This window comes from Neovison vison, chromosome 4, assembly GCF_020171115.1.
Source record: "Neovison vison isolate M4711 chromosome 4, ASM_NN_V1, whole genome shotgun sequence".
Classification (NCBI taxonomy): Eukaryota; Metazoa; Chordata; class Mammalia; order Carnivora; family Mustelidae; genus Neogale; species Neogale vison.
In genome coordinates this window covers 145,531,309-145,548,954 of record NC_058094.1, presented here as the reverse complement: position 1 = coordinate 145,548,954, position 17,646 = coordinate 145,531,309, and the positions used below count along the sequence as shown (strand labels likewise).

The window sequence follows — 17,646 nt, the reverse complement described above, 5'->3', positions numbered from 1 at the left end:
TAAGTTCAAGCCTTAAAATCTTTCACCTTTCAATATATTGGCAGACACTACTTGGGCTCTCTGTCTGTCAAATAAATAAATAAAATATATATATATATATATATATATATATATATATATAAAATACATATTATATATTGGCAGACAAAATTCTAGATCAAACAGAGCCACGCCTTACCAAAGAAGAAAAGTAAGAGAACTCCCTAATTTTTTAAAAAAGATTTATTTATTTATTTATTTGACAGACAGATCACAAGTAGGCAGAGAGGCAGGCAGAGAGAGAGAAGAGGAAGCAGGCTCCCTGCTGAGCAGAGAGAGCCCCGATGTGGGGCTCGATCCTAGGACCCTGGGATCATGACCTGAGCCAAAGGCAGAGGCTTTAACCCATTGAGCCACCCAGGCGCCCCAAGAGCTCCTTATTTTAAAGGCATTTTTATTACAAGAGTCCTTAGTAACCTTAAATCATTAAACTCAACATTTAATTAGTTTTTATTATTTACAATGTATTATCTGTTGCTGACTATGATAAACTACCCTAGAACTTTGTGGCTTGAAAAAACACACATTTATTACCTCACAGTTTCTGTGGGTCAAGAAACCAGACATGGCTTGGCTGGGTCCTCTGCTTCCAGATCTTTCATAAGGCTGCCATCAGTGTATTGACCAGGACTGATACCTGTGGTCTCATCTGAAGGTTCATCTGAGAAAGACTCAGCTTCCAAGCCCATACTACCCCCGGCAGAATTTAGTTCCTCAAGGGTTGTTGGACTGAGGGTCCGAGTTTCTTGTGGGCTGTTTGCCAGAGGGCACCCTTAATTTCTGGCCACATAGGTCTCTCCAGCATGACTGCTTATTTCATCAAAGTCAGTAGAAGAGAGTCTGCTGGCAAAATGAAATACCGAGTGCCAGTTTAGAAGCTGTCTGCCACATATCATTGTTTATTTGGGATATATTAGGAATTGTCCTAGGCCTCCACCATGAAGGGACAAAAATGAAAGCAATCAGTAAAATGTATACATGTCTGATGGAATGACTTACCATTGAGGAAAAGCAGGAAAAGGTAGTATTAATTTTATTGCCCAGCTGAAAATTTTGAGATGTCATTTTAAATATAGAGCTAGGAAGGTCTCGTGGCCACCCCAGTTATACTGACTCCACCTCACTTGTTCCCTAATTCCAACTTTACCCTTTGCCAACCTTGATAATTCTAAGGCAGATGGAACAGTATAAACAAGGCAGGAAGTTACCAGGAATAGGTGGCAGAGCATAGTGGATAGAAGTATATATTCTGAAGCTAGCATGTCTATTTATATCCTAGGGCTATGGGAAAATCGTGCCTCAGTTTCCTCATCTGTAAAATAAGAATGAATAATAAGAGTACTTAGCCCATAGTGTTCTTGTCACTTAATACTTGTTAGAACACCTAGAACAGTTCCTGCACATAAATATTAAGATACTGAGATCCCATCAAGAAAGAGAGAGCAAATTTAGCAATAATAAGGATGCTAAAGAAGGAACTACCAATACTATTCCATTTAGGACCATGGATTCTGAGTATTAAAAGAGGGAAAAAATAAGCCTGAGCCTTTATGAAAGTAAATATATTATGGGATAGGTCCTAAATAACAGAGGTGGTGTTGTGGTGTTTTTTGGTTTTGTTTTTGTTTTGTTTTATTTTGTTTTTTTACTATTTTAAAAAAATTATCAACAATTATTCTGTACCAAAAAAGGGCATTATGGATAAATGGATACCACCTATTATAAGTGTCTTTTACTATAGCCAGTTCAACAAATTTTATTCAGAAAGCCTCTGGACCATGTTATTTCTCAGGTGTCAGTTAATCTGGACATTTTATTGCTTCCAATTTTCTTTTGTGGAAGCAGGTGTATGTCTCTTCAAGTTTTCACTTGCCCTACTTAAAATTAAAGAAAACCTTAGAGTATTTTGCTAAAGATTAATAGAAAGGACAAATATTACACTGAAACGTAATGTAATCACTATATTTTTTAAAGGCACGATTTAAAGAGAAAAATAGTAGAGACAAATTAGGTGAACCCTATTTTCCTATTCAGCTGCGAAAAAGAACCTGGACTCTTCTTCCATGAGGCTTTTTCTATAGTAGTAGTTATAACAATACTGTTGTTGTTCCTGCGGAATCCAGGCATCTAGGAGTAGTGGCGTATAAACTAAATCACAAGGATTCTGGGAATACGTGGTGATGAGGAAGCAGAGGCTACAAGTCAAGACTATGCTTTCTCAAATTGTAGCACCAAGGAGCAGCAATAAGAGAGCAGCTTGAGGACCATCAAGGTGAAAAACTTTTTGTTCTTTTTTTAGGGTGGAGAGATCTGAGCTTTTTTTGTTGGCAGAAGGAATCAAAGGAGAGGGATGAAATGAAAATATAACAAAAAGGCAATAATTAATAGTGAAAACTTCTAGGGCAAGTGGGAAGGCATTGGTAGAGGACACGCATAGAGTGGTGTGATTGGCTTCATTTCCTTTTAGCCTTTTTCCCCCCCCTAAAGCATCCCAGGTGCTTCTAACGGAGAGCCAGCAGTGAACCCCAGTGCCTCACCTGATACCTGCTATCCTCTTGATTTCTTGCCACCACCTCAAAGATGTTTCTCTGAACAACTTAGCAAGGAGTGATATCCATTCCTCTGCGTGTGATGCACCTGGTCCACAGGGCTTTGGTGGAGTTAGCACATCCTAAGTCTTGTTCTTTGGCTTTAGATAATTCCATTCCCCTTTAAGAGCCCACTCTTCAACCACAGGTGGAAGAGCGACAGAGAATATGGTTGAGGGGAAACCTCGATAACCAGAATGTCTAATTTTTCCAGAGCTGAAGAAAGTTCCAAACAACATCCCTCCTGATATTGTTAAACTTGACTTGTCATACAATAAAATCAACCAACTTCGACCCAAAGAGTTTGAAGATGTTCATGAGCTAAAAAAATTAAACCTCAGCAGCAATGGCATTGAATTCATAGATCCTGGTAAGTTCCACAGAATAGCCTTTGAAATGGGTGATGGGTATTCTTTGATTCTTTTTTCTAATGACAACATTTGTAGTAAGTGCAATTTATTTTTTTAAGCTAAATAATGAAAAGGTTAAATTAAACATGATGCCTAAATTAGAACTTGTTTGGCATGCTGAAAAATATTTACCAAAATGTTGCTTTATGAAGGTTATAATGTTATATATTACTAAGCAACAGTTATTTAGTTGTCCAAGTAAAAGTATTTTTTGTAGAATAAGTTTTTAAAAATAAGAATATATGGTCAGTAATATGTTAAACATATTTTTGATTTTTGAAGGGAAGTTCAGATTTGTCATTTTCTTTGCTATCCATTAAGTCCCAACTTGTTTAAGGCAAGACTTTAATGACTTATTTAAAGTGAATTTGAGGGGATGAGGCACCCACGTGGCTTAGTCAGTTAAGTGTCAAGCTTCACCTCAGGTCATGATCCCAGGGTCCTGGGGACTGAGCCCCAGGTCCAGCTCCATGCTCAGCAGAGAGCCTGCTTCTCCCTCTCCCTTGGACCCTTTCTGTGCCCCCCAACCACTCATGCTCACTCTCTCTCTCTCAAATAAACAAATAAAATCTTTAAAAAAATCAATAAATAAACTTAAGGGGTGCCTGGCTGGCTCAGTCAGTGGATTGTACAACTCTTGACCTCGGATCATGAGTTCAATCCCCACATTGGGTATAAAGATCACTAAAAAAATAAAACTTTAAAAAAAGGTCTGGGGCGCCTGGGTGGCTCAGTGGGTTAAGCCGCTGCCTTCGGCTCAGGTCATGATCTCAGGGTCCTGAGATCGAGTCCCGCATCGGGCTTTCTGCTCAGCAGGGAGCCTGCTTCCTCCTCTCTCTCTCTGCCTGCCTCTCTGCCTACTTGTAATCTCTCTCTGTCAAATAAATAAATAAAATCTTTAAAAAAAAATAAAAAAAGGTCTGCCTTCGGCTCAGGTCATGATCCCAGGGTCCTGGGATGGAGCCCTGCATCGAGCCCTCTGCTCAGGGGAAGTCTGCTTCTCCCCCTGCCCCTGCCCATGTTCTCTCGCTCTCTTTCTCTCAAATGAATACATAAAAAAAAATTTTTTTAAACCTTTAAAAAATTAAAGTAAACTTGAAACAGTCTGCTAAGCACCAAGCTCATAAATTAAGATAAAATGTGCTCAAGCCAGAGCCAGATGTATTTTATCTAATGCTAGATCCAGATTAATTCTCTTTTTCCAACCTTCAAATCTTCTCCCATTTGCTAATAAGAAACAAAGCCTCTGGAGAAAACAAGCATGGTACATTATATAAACATAATGGATTTGGAAAGAACTGAGAATTACTGCCATTTTGATCTGATGTGTAACATATATGCCTTCATAGTGCTACTTCAGTTTGAAAAATCCCATCTATAAGAATTATTTTAATACTATTTATAATGCAATATTAATATCATAAATATTTTCAGTTCAATTGTTACTTCAGTTCAGTTGTTACTGGTAACTTAATACGATGAATAGAACAGTAGGATTTTAACATTGTAGAAAGTGCAAGTTGAGACTGAATGTTCCAGAGCTACAAGGGCGTATTTTAATGTTAATAACATCTTTTTAAAAAATATTAAGAAATGATCATTTAAAATTTTCCCATGATGACAGCATTGTGCTACACTTACATCTTGGCCTGTATAGATGGCATAAACTTGGGGGTATCTTTAAACTATGAGATCAAAAGCAAGTTTCATTTCACAGTGAATAAGACTACAACAGAGACATTCTTCTCCCAGTTGAAGCGTCATCACGTTAGTGTGGAGGTCAATCCCTGGCAGCCAGTCTCCACAAAGCTAGGCCATAGGGGGAAGAATCTGGAGGTGGAGACCCTCCTCTCTTGCTGCATGAGAACCAAAGAGCTTCAAGACCGAGCATGTAAGCAAGTAAGCCCGGGGCCCTGGGCTTACACCCATCAAAAGTATCCAAGCAATTGGGTTTTAGAGTTACCTCTAAAAGAAACTAAAATATTTGTTATTCTATGGCCTAAGTTAAATTTATTAAAGTGGTGAGGAATGGTACAACAATATCTTCATTATAATGGGAGCACAGTCTGTAAAACTAGAGAAAAATGAGAAAACAATGCAAAGATAGGTAATAGTGCAAAATGGATTTATTTCTAGTGATATTTTTCCCTCATCAGTTAAGAAATTGCCAAAATTCCAAGGATTCCTTTACCATCCTTGAGATCTCCAGAAGTCCTCTCAAACTCGTCTACCTGGTGTGTTTTCCTTGCTGACCCACAAGGTGAACTTGTTACCAGCAGTAGTATTCTTTTTTCTCCTTTGCTCAATTCAGTCCCAGGAGAGTATTTTCTACATTAACAAATATGTGTTGAACACCTACCAAATGTCAACCACTTTCCTGGAACAAAAAGTATCTCAGCTCTTCAATAAGTCAAAATGACCTAAAGAGGTTTTGAAATAAAAGACCTTGAGGGCGCCTAGCTGGCTCCAGTGTGTGACTCGATGTCAGTGTTGTGGAGTTCAAGCCCCGTGTTGAGCAAGAAGCCTACTTATTTTTTTAAAAAATACTAAGATTAAAGACCTTCTTTATTTCAGGACCAATGAGATGAAACAGTGCCAAAGTAGACTTAGTTAACTACTTTGTTGGTAGATACACACAAATGCCATGAGATTTACTGTTTTTGTGTGTGTGTGTGTGTTTTTTAAGATTTCATTTATTTATTTATTCATTTATTTGACAGAGATCACAAGTAGGCAGAGAGGCAGGCAGAGAGAGAGGAAGGGAAGCAGGCTCCCTGCCAAGCAGAGAGCCAGATGCGGGGCTCGATCCCAGGACCCTGGGATCATGACCTGAGCTGAAGGCAGAGGCTTTAAACCACTGAGCCACCCAGGCGCCCCAGATTTACTGGTTTTAAAAGGTGTGAAATAACTATCTCATGAAATGCCAGACTTTGTTGCAGAAGAAAGAAGACACCCTATTGGGGCTTGAGCTCCTTTAACAAACAGGTGAAATCCACCTTTCCCAAGTACTTAAATACGTAGGGTTTAAGTAAAAACTACAGCACTTTAAAAAAAAAAATCTGGGAATGTTCTCACATGCTTTCAGTCTGAAGGGCTGAGTTGTTTTGAGGAAAGTACATTTTGAGATTGTTGGTTCTCAGAATGTTAGCAAATAGGGGGAAAAAATGCGGTGTCTTCAAAACTGTCATTGCACGGGCTGACCTTTTACTCCTCCCCAGCCGCCTGCCCGTTCCCAACCCTCCCATCCAAGCTATTGCTTTTGCACCAAAATAGAAAGAATTCTTTTTAGAGGAAATTATGAGTTTTGTCTGAAAACAAATGATATGAAAATGGCTCATGGTATTGGTATTAGAGCACATTTTCCAAACTCAAAATAAGGGCATTGTTGTATGCCCTGGGTATTTTAAAACAGTAATGAGAAAATGCTTGAAATAGGAACAAAATATTTGAAATCAAAGTTGACCAATAAGTTCCAGGGTTAGTCTACACCAACTGAAATAGGGATAATCTAGGTTTAGATTTCTTTTTTATTCCTGGAGGGGGAGAAGAAAGAGGCTTTTCTTGTCTTATTTTTGTGTTATATGTTTAATATTTGTTAATTAACCACCCTCCAGCAGAATTAAATACATATGGATTCAAAGTGGACAGCTCCCATAGTTTGCCAAAACACAACCAGATGTTTTCAAAAGGTTGATAAAAACTGTTTCATTTTGGACTCTACGGGGATAGAATTCCCTCCCTCTAAACAGAGAAAGGGCTGTTTTCACAGCATTTTGAGTTTGCTGATATCCCAGGAACTGTCAAATCATCACCATACACATTTTTTCATTGTTTATGCACTAATGTCTTGCATTTGAAATATTTTCCTAATTCATGCTTTTTTGTGTGGCAGCTTTGCAGCGAGTATTTTAAAAAATGCAGTTGAGACCAAAATACATTTTTTAGAAAGCTAACATGAAACTGATTTTTCAAATAAAATAATGTATTCTAGTCAACTAAATCCAGGAAAAAGCTTTGTGTGAGTAAAAACCTGCTTCAGAATTTTGCATTTAGACATGTATATGCTGTTAGAAAAATAGAATTAAAACCAGAATTTCCCAACACAGAAATTCTCTCCACAGAGGTAGTTGTGGTGGGGGGAGCTTTTATTGTTGAATAAGCATCCAACTAGAATGTAATGCACTGTACAAGAAATCGTCTGAGAAATTGTAAAGACAGAAATCTTCCCCTTTTATATAGCCAAGCAGACAACCCAATCCATACATGTTTTCAGGGTGAATAACTAGTCCTTAAGTGAGAGGACTTGACAGCATTATTTGTCATACATGGCGCCTCTCACTTTATCCGGTAATTGAGGTGACCAATTGGCTTTATCCAGAGGAAAACAACCTCCATCTCTATATGAAGAGGTAGTTTTGCAACTGGGAAGGAGCAAAGGCCCTCAGGTCTGCAGGAAGGGGAAGACAGGGCTGCTCTTGCCCTTGATGTTTACATTTCAGAGATGGCTCTCCAGTCCCTGGGAAAGACATTCCTGGCTCGTAAAGTTGAGAGAAGCCCTAGTCTTGTAAAGGATATGTATGCATTTCAAAGAGAGTGTAAGGTACTTAAAATTGCAAGTTTTCTCAAGTAAACTCGGAGAAAAAGAAGAGGAGGGCAGTCTTTTTCTTCATTTTCAACCAGGTGAATTAAGTCTCTTACTTTTTTGTGTTTGTCCTGATAATACGCCCTATGGTTGGATGAGACCCAGCTACCCGTCTCGTTAATAAATATTTTCTGTTTCTAGCCGCCTTTTTAGGACTCACACATTTAGAAGAGTTAGATTTATCCAACAACAGTCTACAAAACTTTGACTATGGAGTACTAGAAGACTTATATTTTCTGAAACTCTTATGGCTCCGAGACAATCCTTGGAGATGTGACTACAATATCCACTACCTCTACTACTGGTTAAAGCATCACTACAATGTCCACTACAATGGCCTGGAATGCAAAATGCCTGAAGAGTACAAAGGGTGGTTCGTGGGGAAATATATTCGCACTTACTTCGAAGAATGCCCCAAAGACAAATTACCAGCATACCCTGAAACATTTGACCAGGATACGGAAGAGGACGAATGGGAAAGAATACATAGGGATCACGCAGCAAAGAAGCAAAGCGTGAGGATCACTATACTGGGATAAGCAGAAATTGTTCTGCTTCCAGCAAGTTCTGTATTTGCTCCTCCGGTGTCAGAAAACCACATGTTTACATTGGGATGACCTGTGTTGCCTGTTGACGCCGGGTTATCCAGCTAAGGGAAGGTTCCCTTTATTAGTAGGAGTATTATTATTGAGAGAATTCTAGCACTCAAGGGAATACTTTGATCCTGCTTGCCTGCCTACCTGCAGACCAGCTTTTGGTGATGATTCTGCACCAGTAAACTGCAGGAGTTGGGTCCTAATGATGGCATTGGAATTTCATAATGTCCTGTATAAATGTTTTCACTGCTCTTTGAAAATAAAAAAAAAAAAAACAACTTGGTTCATTTTTATATGCCTTGTGATAGCTGCTTGTGCATACCTCAAGATCAAAATGAAAATATATGAACACTTAGTGATCATAAAATATCATTCTCTCCCCTCTGCCCCCTCCCACTTTTTTTTTTTTTTTTCAGTAAGTCAGCGTGTACATAGAATAAAATTCCATTTCAGATTCCTGTGCATTCCAAAACGAGGTCCTGGTAAACCCAAATCCTCAAGTACTCTTCACTGATTCTTATAAAAAACTGTCAAGCTAGACCTGAAGGAGAATTGTCACAAGCAAATGAATAGAGAATCTGGGAATTATATTGGAGATTGGTCAGAAGACAGGACTCTGAAGAAGTTGTAGATGGTGTGAAACATGAGTAATGAAGAGGTGTAAACACTAGAGGATGTGGAAATAGCACTGATTTTTAAACAGAGCTCAGACTAGAAAGCCACCTGCCACTGGGAAGGACTTGAGCCCTTCCTGCGAAGCTAATATGTCAAGCATAAAGCAAAGAATGAAATTAGAATTCAGGGTCAAGATTGGGGATGAGGCAGAAGCAAACAGGAGTCCGTGATCTCAAAAACAACTGAGTAAAGAGGGGGTGTCCCAGAGAAGCCCCAGGATTTGGGTTTGCAGGTCAAAATTAGCTCACTCAGGAAAATGGATCAGCAGAAAAAGAGGAAATACCTGGAGCCTAACCCCATCAGCTTGTGCTTTGATACAGCTATACTATCAGAAAAATTTTTAAAATGATATATACATATCCTTTAAAAATGCCGCTTTTTCCTTTTTATAGAAATTTCTCTTTCACACTGAGTTGAATGCATTTTCATTTTTTTATATCAAGGTATTCCTACAGAGTTTAGCAATTGGTCTTACTTGATACCTGCACAAAGCATAAAAGATGATACACGACAAATAGTATTGAGTGTTTCGTACGCACCGACTAGATGCTAGACACTGTGCTAAAAGATCTACATATTCTGGGACGCCTGGGTGGCTCAGTTGGTTGGACGACTGCCTTCGGCTCAGGGCGTGATCCTGGAGTCCCGGGATCGAGTCCCACATCAGGCTCCCAGCTCCATGGGGAGTCTGCTTCGCTCTCTGACCTTCTCCCCTCTCATGCTCTCTCTCACTGTCTCTCTCTCTCAAGTAAATAAATAAAATCTTAAAAAAAAAAAAAAGATCTACATATTCTATTGCTTATTCTCACAAGATCCCTCTGAGGTAGGTAATATTATCTGCCTTTACTAGATGAGGAATCCAAGGCTTAGAGTTTAGATCATTTGGACAAATTCATGGAACTGGCAGGTGGCAGAGCCAACATTCAGGTCCACTGAAGCCTTTTCTGTTGTGCAGGAGTGCAGAGCATTCTAGAAGTTACCGTTGGCCATGACTGCCTCACATCAGAACCGCAGAATCAGACCTCAAGAGAGGAATAGGTCCCAGAAAGGTTAAGCCTTTTTCTCCAAAACACCTATGAGGGCAGTTAGCGTTTAGTCTTTGGTGCAACTCATTTAAATCTGTACTAATACGTATAGAAAACCAAGAGAATGGGAAGCTGGAAGAATTGCTGCAGCTGGTAGTTCAGGAAATGACTGGATTGTGAGGCTCTAACCGCTCTGCCCATTTTACCAGTGATTTGGGTTAGGGGTGAAAATCCTCACCTTATTCACTGTGAGGTATTAAAGGCAGCTGTTAAAACATTAATAGAGTGTAAATGTTCACCACCTCTCAGAGTAGAATATTAAGGACAGTAGACCTATTTCAGTTCTGATGGTGGAGAAAGCCTGGGTGGGAGGCTGAGGCACACAGTGCAGACACAAGGGTTCTAGAAAGAAAGGAGATGAAATCTGATTCAGAGAAAGGGATCCAGTTACTCTGATTTCATTTTTGGAGGCTAGTTGGAGATTTTATTGGTTGATTTTTATATTCAGTGTCATCTTCCAAATCTACTGGGAAGTGAAGCTCTGAAACACATTCCAATAGCAATTGACCTATACCATCCAAAAACAAGTTAGAGTTGCTAATATCTCCCAGGACCAAAATTAAGTACATTTTTCAAAGCTTAGGATTTGCTCCTTCTCTCTATCAGAGTTATACTTTTCAGGGAAACAGAGTTGATCAATGATACAATGAATAATTTGGTACATTTTCTTCTGCTGATTTCTTGAGAGTTGAATAACTTGCCTTTGGACCCTCCTTCTGTTCAATAGATGATGAAGGTCAGGAGATTTAAAAAATAAGTATATTTTGTGGTGGTCAAAAATATGATCATCCTGGGTGGCTCAGTGGGTTAAAGCCTCTGCCTTTGGCTCAGGTCTTGATCCCAGGGTTCTAGGATGAAGCCCTGCATCGGGCTCTCTGCTCAGTGGGAGCCTGCTTCCTCCTTTCTCTCTGCCTGCCTCTATGCCTACTTGTTTTCTCTGTCAAATAAATAAAATCTTTAAAAAAAAAAAGATCATCCTGAGATCTACATATTTGAGCATACATATTTAAATATAATGAGTATTTATCCAAATACTTGAGTAATATTTGGATAAATACTCAAGCTCTGTTTCGTTTTGTTTGTTTTAACTTTCTTACTAGTCCTCAAATTCCCTAATTTTTCTAAATTAAATAAGATTCACTGCAAGCTAAGGTCTCTTGGGTCCTAAGTCTGAGTCATCTCTGACCTAATGCTTGGTTATTTTGGAAAGATATTTAACATTAAGGAGTTCAGATTTTTCATTTACTGACCATTCATCCTCTGGAGCTTACACCCGAGATCAATTAAGTTCTGTTTCTGAGGAATCTGTTTCTCCCACTCTGGCAAATAGAAACAAGTCAGTACTGAAAATCTACTTGCCTAAATTCGATGAGACATCAAGGCTCCTTTCTTCAGAAGGTGGGGGGTGTTGGTGAGTGGAGGGGAAGATGTAATCTGTGACTAACAAATCAGCATTGATGCTTGAGTGAATATGAACAATAACACGAATGGGGCAGGGAGGCTGACAAATTACTTTATAATTCTGTTCAAAATATTTCACTATTATAAGTTCTAGAAACATAAACATGCAACTACAGGGGTATTCACAAGTCAAAACTGCTTCTGAACTGTTCTCTTGCCCATCACTGAGTGGAGAAAAATCGCAGTCAAGTGGAGCTTCTCATCCCCAATGTATCTGTTTCACTAAAGCACAACAGCACAACTCCTGAATTTAGAAACCACTTGTGTCCCCTTGCCAAATGTTTGCTCAAGTGTTTAGCATAAACTCTGCATATTTAATTGTCACAGTATTATAGCAAGTATTTTTCTCCTCTGCCCTCATCATAAAAATTTAGAGTTAATTTTATTCTGAATTTTTGCTGGCAAGGATTTTATACAACTCTTATAGTCATTCAACCAAACAGCTCAAATGATCAGCCAATATTTTATTTATTTATTTATTTTTACTTTATTTATTTATTTTTAATAAACATATAATGTATTTTTATCCCCAGGGGTACAGGTCTGTGAATCGCCAGGTTTACACACTTCACAGCACTCCCCATAGCACATACCCTCCCCAATGTCCATAACCCCACCCCCTCTAACCCCACCCCCTCTCCCAACTCTCCTCCCCCCAGCAACCCTCAGTTTGTTTTGTGAGATTAAGAGTCAGTTATAGTTTGTCTCCCTCCCAATCCCATCTTGTTTCATTTATTTTTCTCCTACCCCCTTAACCCCCTCATGTTGTATCTCCACTTCCTCATATCAGGGAGATCATATGATAGTTGTCTTTCTCCGATTGACTTACTTCGCTAAGCATGATACCCTCTAGTTCCATCCACGTCATTGCAAATGGCAAGATTTCATTTCTTTTGATGGCTGCATAGTATTCCATTGTGTATATATACCACTTCTTTATCCATCATCTGTTGATGGACATCTAGGTTCTTTCCATAGTTTGGCTATTGTGGACATTGCTACTCTAAACATTCAGGTGCACGTGCCCCTTCGGATCACTACGTTTGTATCTTTAGGGTAAATACCCAGTAGTGCAATTGCTGGGTCAATTGCACTACTGGGGGTAGTTCTATTTTCAACTTTTTGAAGAACCTCCATGCTGTTTTTCCAGAGTGGTTGCACCAGCTTGCATTCCCACCAACAGTGTAGGAGGGTTCCCCTTTCTCCGTATCCTCGCCAGCATCTGTCATTTCCTGACTTGTTAATTTTAGCCATTCTGACTGGTGTGAGGTGATATCTCAATGTGGTTTTGATTTGTATTTCCCTGATGCCGAGTGATGCGGAGCACTTTTTCATGTGTCTGTTGGCCATCTGGATGTCTTCTTTGCAGAAATATCTGTTCATGTCTTTTACCCATTTCTTGATTGGATTATTTGTTCTTTGGGTGTTGAGTTTGCTAAGTTCATGATAGATTTTGGACACTAGCCCTTTATCTGATACGTCGTTTGCAAATATCTTCTCCCATTCTGTCAGTTGTCTTTTGGTTTTGTTAATTGTTTCTTTTGCTGTGCAAAGGCTTTTGATCTTGATGAAGTCCCAATAGTTCGGTTTTTTTTTTAAAGATTTTATTTATTTATTTGACAGAGAGAGAGATCACAAGTAGGCAGAGAGAGAGAGAGGAGGAAGCAGGCTCCCCGCTGAGCAGAGAGCCCGATGTGGGACTCGATCCCAGGACCCTGAGATCATGACCCGAGCCGAAGGCAGCGCCTTAACCCACTGAGCCACCCAGGCGCCCCCCAATAGTTCATTTTTGCCCTTGCTTCCCTTGCCTTTGGCGATGTTCCTAGAAAGATGTTGCTGCGGCTAAGGTCGAAGAGGTTGCTGCCTGTGTTCTCCTCAAGGATTTTGATGGGTTCCTTTCTCACATTGAGGTCCTTCATCCATTTTGAGTCTATTTTCATGTGTGGTGTAAGGAAATGGTCCAATTTCATTTTTCTGCATGTGGCTGTCCAATTTTCCCAGCACCATTTATTGAAGAGGCTGTCTTTTTTCCATTGGACATTCTTTCCTGCTTTGTCAAAGATTAGTTGACCATAGAGTTGAGGGTCCAGTTCTGGGCTCTCTATTCTGTTCCATTGATCTATGTGTCTATTTTTGTGCCAGTACCATGCTGTCTTGATGATGATAGCTTTGTAATAGAGCTTGAAGTCTGGAATTGTGATGTCACCAACTTTGGCTTTCTTTTTCACCCAATATTCCTTTGGCTATTTGAGGTCTTTTCTGGTTCCATATAAATTTTAGGATTATTTGTTCCATTTCTTTGAAAAAAAAAAAAAGGATGGTATTTTGATAGGAATTGCATTAAATGTGTAATTTGCTTTAGGTAGCATAGACATTTTCACAATATTTGTTCTTCCAATCCAGGAGCATGGAACGTTTTTCCATTTCTTTGTGTCTTCCTCAATTTCTTTCATGAGTACTTTATAGTTTTCTGAGTATAGATTCTTAGCCTCTTTGGTTAGGTTTATTCCTAGGTATCTTATAGTTTTGGGTGCAATTGTAAATGGGATTGACTCCTTAATTTTTCTTTCTTCTGTCTTGTTGTTGGTGTAGAGAAATGCAACTGATTTCTGTGCATTGATTTTATATCCTGACAATTTACTGAATTCCTGTACAAGTTCTAGCAGTTTTGGAGTGGAGTCTTTTGGGTTTTCCACATATAGTATCATATCATCTGCGGAGAATGTAGTTTGACTTCTTCTTTGACGATTTGGATGCCTTTAATTTCCTTTTGTTGTCTGATTGCTGAGGCTAGGACTTCTAGTACTATGTTGAATAGCAGTGGTGATAATGGACATCCCTGCCGTGTTTCTGACCTTAGCGGAAAAGCTTTCAGTTTTTCTCCATTGAGAATGATATTTGCGGTGGGTTTTTCATAGATGGCTTTGATGATATTGAGGTATGTGCCCTCTATCCCTACACTTTGAAGAGTTTTGATCAGGAAGGGAGGCTGTACTTTGTCAAATGCTTTTTCAGCATCTATTGAGAGCATCATATGGTTCTTGTTCTTTCTTTTATTAATGTGTTGTGTCACATTGATTGATTTGTGGATGTTGAACCAACTTTGCAGCCCTGGAATAAATCCCACTTGGTTGTGGTGAATAATCCTTTTAATGTACTGTTGAATCCTATTGGCTAGTATTTTGGTGAGAATTTTCGCATCTGTGTTCATCAAGGATATTGGTCTGTAATTCTAATTTTTGATGGGATCCTTATCTGGTTTTGGGATCAAGGCGATGCTGGCCTCATAAAATGAGTTTGGAAGTTTTCCTTCCATTTCTATTTTTTGGAACAGTTTCAGGAGAATAGGAATTGGTTCTTCTTTAAATGTTTGGTAGAATTCCCCCGGGAAGCTGTCTGGCCATGGGCTTTTGTTTGTTTGGAGATTTTTGATGACTGTTTCAATCTCCTTGCTAGTTATGGGTTTGTTCAGGCTTTCTATTTCTTCCGGTTCAGTTGTGGTAGTTTATATGTTTCTAGGAATGCATCGATTTCTTCCAGATTGTCAAATTTGTTGGCATATTTGCTCATAGTATGTTCTTTTAATTGTCTGTATTTCTTTGGTGTTAGTTGTGATCTCTCCTCTTTCATTCATGATTTTATTTATATGGGTCCTTTCTCTTTACTTTTTGATGAGTCTGGCCAGGGGTTAATCTATATTATTAATTCTTTCAAAGAACCAGCTCCTAGTTTCATTGATTTGTTCTATAGGCTTTTTTTGGTTTGTTTGCTTGTTTGTTTGTTTCTATTTCATTGATTTCTTCTCTGATCTTTAAGATTTCTCTTCTCCTGCTGGGTTTAGGGTTTCTTTCTTGTTCTTTCTCCAGCTCCTTTAGGTGTAGTACTATGTTAGTTTGTGTACTTGAGACCTTTCTTGTTTCTTGAGATAGGCTTGTACCACTATGTATTTTCCTCTCAGGACTGCCTTTGTTGTGTCCCACAGATTTTGAACTGTTGTGTTTTCATTATCATTTGTTTCCATGAATTTTTTCAATTCTTCTTTAATTTCCTGGTTGACCCATTCATTCTTTAGAAGGATGAATTCTTCTCATTCTTTTCATCTCCACGTATTTGGGTTCTTTCAAATTTCCTCTTGTGATAGAGTTTTAGCTTCAGAGCATTGTGATCTGAAAATATGCAGGGAATGATCTCAATCTTTTGATACCGGTTGAGACCTGATTTAGGACCCAGGATGTGATCTATTCTGGAGAATGTTCCATGTGCACTAGAGAAGAATGTGTATTCTGTTGCTTTGGGTTGAAATGTTCTGAATATATCTGTGACGTCCATCTGGTCCAGTGTGTCATTTAAGGCCTTTATTTCCTTGTTGATCTTTTGCTTGGATGATCTGTCCATTTCAGTGAGGGGAGTGTTAAAGTCCCCTACTATTATTGTATTATTGTTGATGTGTTTCTTTGATTTTGTTATTAATTGGTTTATATAGTTGGCTGCTCCCACGTTAGGGGCATAGATATTTAAAATTGTTAGATCTTCTTGTTGGACAGACCCTTTGAGTATGATATGGTGTCCTTCTTCATCTCTTATTATAGTCTTTGGCTTAAAATCTATTTGATCTGATATAAGGATTGCCACCCCTGCTTTCTTCTGATGTCCATTAGCATGGTAAATTGTTTTCCACCCCCTCACTTTAAATCTGGAGGTGTCTTTGGGTCTAAAATGAGTTTCTTGTAGGCAACATATAGATGGGTTTTGTTTTTTTATCTATTCTGATATCCTGTGTCTTTTGATTGGGGCATTTAGCCCATTAACATTTAGGGTAACTATTGAGAGAAATGAATTCAGTGCTACTGTATTGCCTGTAAGGTGACTGTTACTGTATATTGTTTCTGTTCCTTTCTGATCCACTACTTTCAGGCTCCCTCTTTGCTTAGAGGACCCCTTTCAATAATTCCTGTAGAGCTGGTTTGGTGCTTGCAAATTCTTTCAGTTTTTGTTTGTCCTGGAAGCTTTTTATCTCTCCTTCTATTTTCAATGATAGCCTAGCTGGATATAGTATTCTTGGCTGTATGTTTTTCACATTTAGTGCTCTGAATATATCATGCCAGCTCTTTCTGGCCTGCCAGCTCTCTGTGGATAAGTCTGCTGCCAATCTAATATTTTTACCATTGTATGTTACAGACTTCTTGTCCCAGGCTGCTTTCAGGATTTTCTCTTTGTTAATACAACTTGTAAATTTTACTATTAGGTGACGGGGTGTGGACCTATTCTTGTTGATTTTGAGGGGGGTTCTCTGCACCTCCTGGATTTTGATGCTTGTTCCCTTTGCCATATTAGGGAAATTCTCTCCAATAATTCTCTCCAATATACCGTCTGCTCCCCTCTGTCTTTCTTCTTCTTCTGGAATCCCAATTATTCTAATGTTGTTTCATCTTATAGTGTCACTTATCTCTCAAATTCTCCCCTCATGGTCCAGTAGCTGTTTGTCTCTCTTTTGCTTAGCTTCTTTATTCTCTGTCATTTGGTCTTCTATATCACTAATTCTTTCTTCTGACTCATTTATCCTAGCAGTGAGAGCCTCCATTTTTTATTGCACCTCATTAATAGCTTTTTTTAATTTCAACTTGGTTAGATTTTAGTTTATTTCTCCAGAGAGGGCTTTTATATCTCCCAAGAGGGTTTCTCTAATATCTTCCATGTCTTTTTCAAGCCCAGCTAGAACCTTGAGAATCATCATTCTGAACTCTAGATCTGACATATTACCGATGCCTGTACTGATTATGTCCCTAGCCTTTGGTACTGCCTCTTGTTCTTTTTTTTGTGGTGAATTTTTCCACCTTGTCATTTTGTCCAGATAAGAGTATATGAAGGAGCAAGTAAAATACTAAAAGGGTGGTATTTATTTATTTTTGACAGGCAGAGATCACAAGTAGGCAGAGAGGCAGGCAGAGAGAGAGGAGGGGAAGCAGGTTCCCTGCTGAGCAGAGAGCCTGATGCGGGGCTCAATCCCAGGACGCTGGGATCATGACCTGAGCCAAAGGCAGAGGCTTTAACCCACTGAGCCACCCAGGCGCCCCAATGATCAGCCAATATTTATCTTCAGGGTAACAATCAGAATGTCTAACTTCTTGCCAATAAAATGTATAATTTTAT

General features: G+C 39.0%; 2 protein-coding genes across 2 annotated transcripts in view; one reads left to right on the top strand and one right to left on the bottom strand.

The window, feature by feature from the left end:
• The window catches only part of LRRC17 (leucine rich repeat containing 17), a 31,053-nt gene extending 22,496 nt beyond the window's left edge, over positions 1-8,557 (top strand). The window contains exons 3-4 of the mRNA XM_044245872.1: positions 2,842-2,997; positions 7,821-8,557. Of these exons, the coding sequence (XP_044101807.1) occupies positions 2,842-2,997; positions 7,821-8,218 (554 nt within the window). The 3' untranslated portion in view covers positions 8,219-8,557. The remainder of the gene's footprint in view (positions 1-2,841; positions 2,998-7,820) is intronic.
• Positions 1-17,646, bottom strand: part of FBXL13 (F-box and leucine rich repeat protein 13) — a 253,505-nt gene that overhangs the window by 126,828 nt on the left and 109,031 nt on the right. The window lies entirely within an intron of this gene.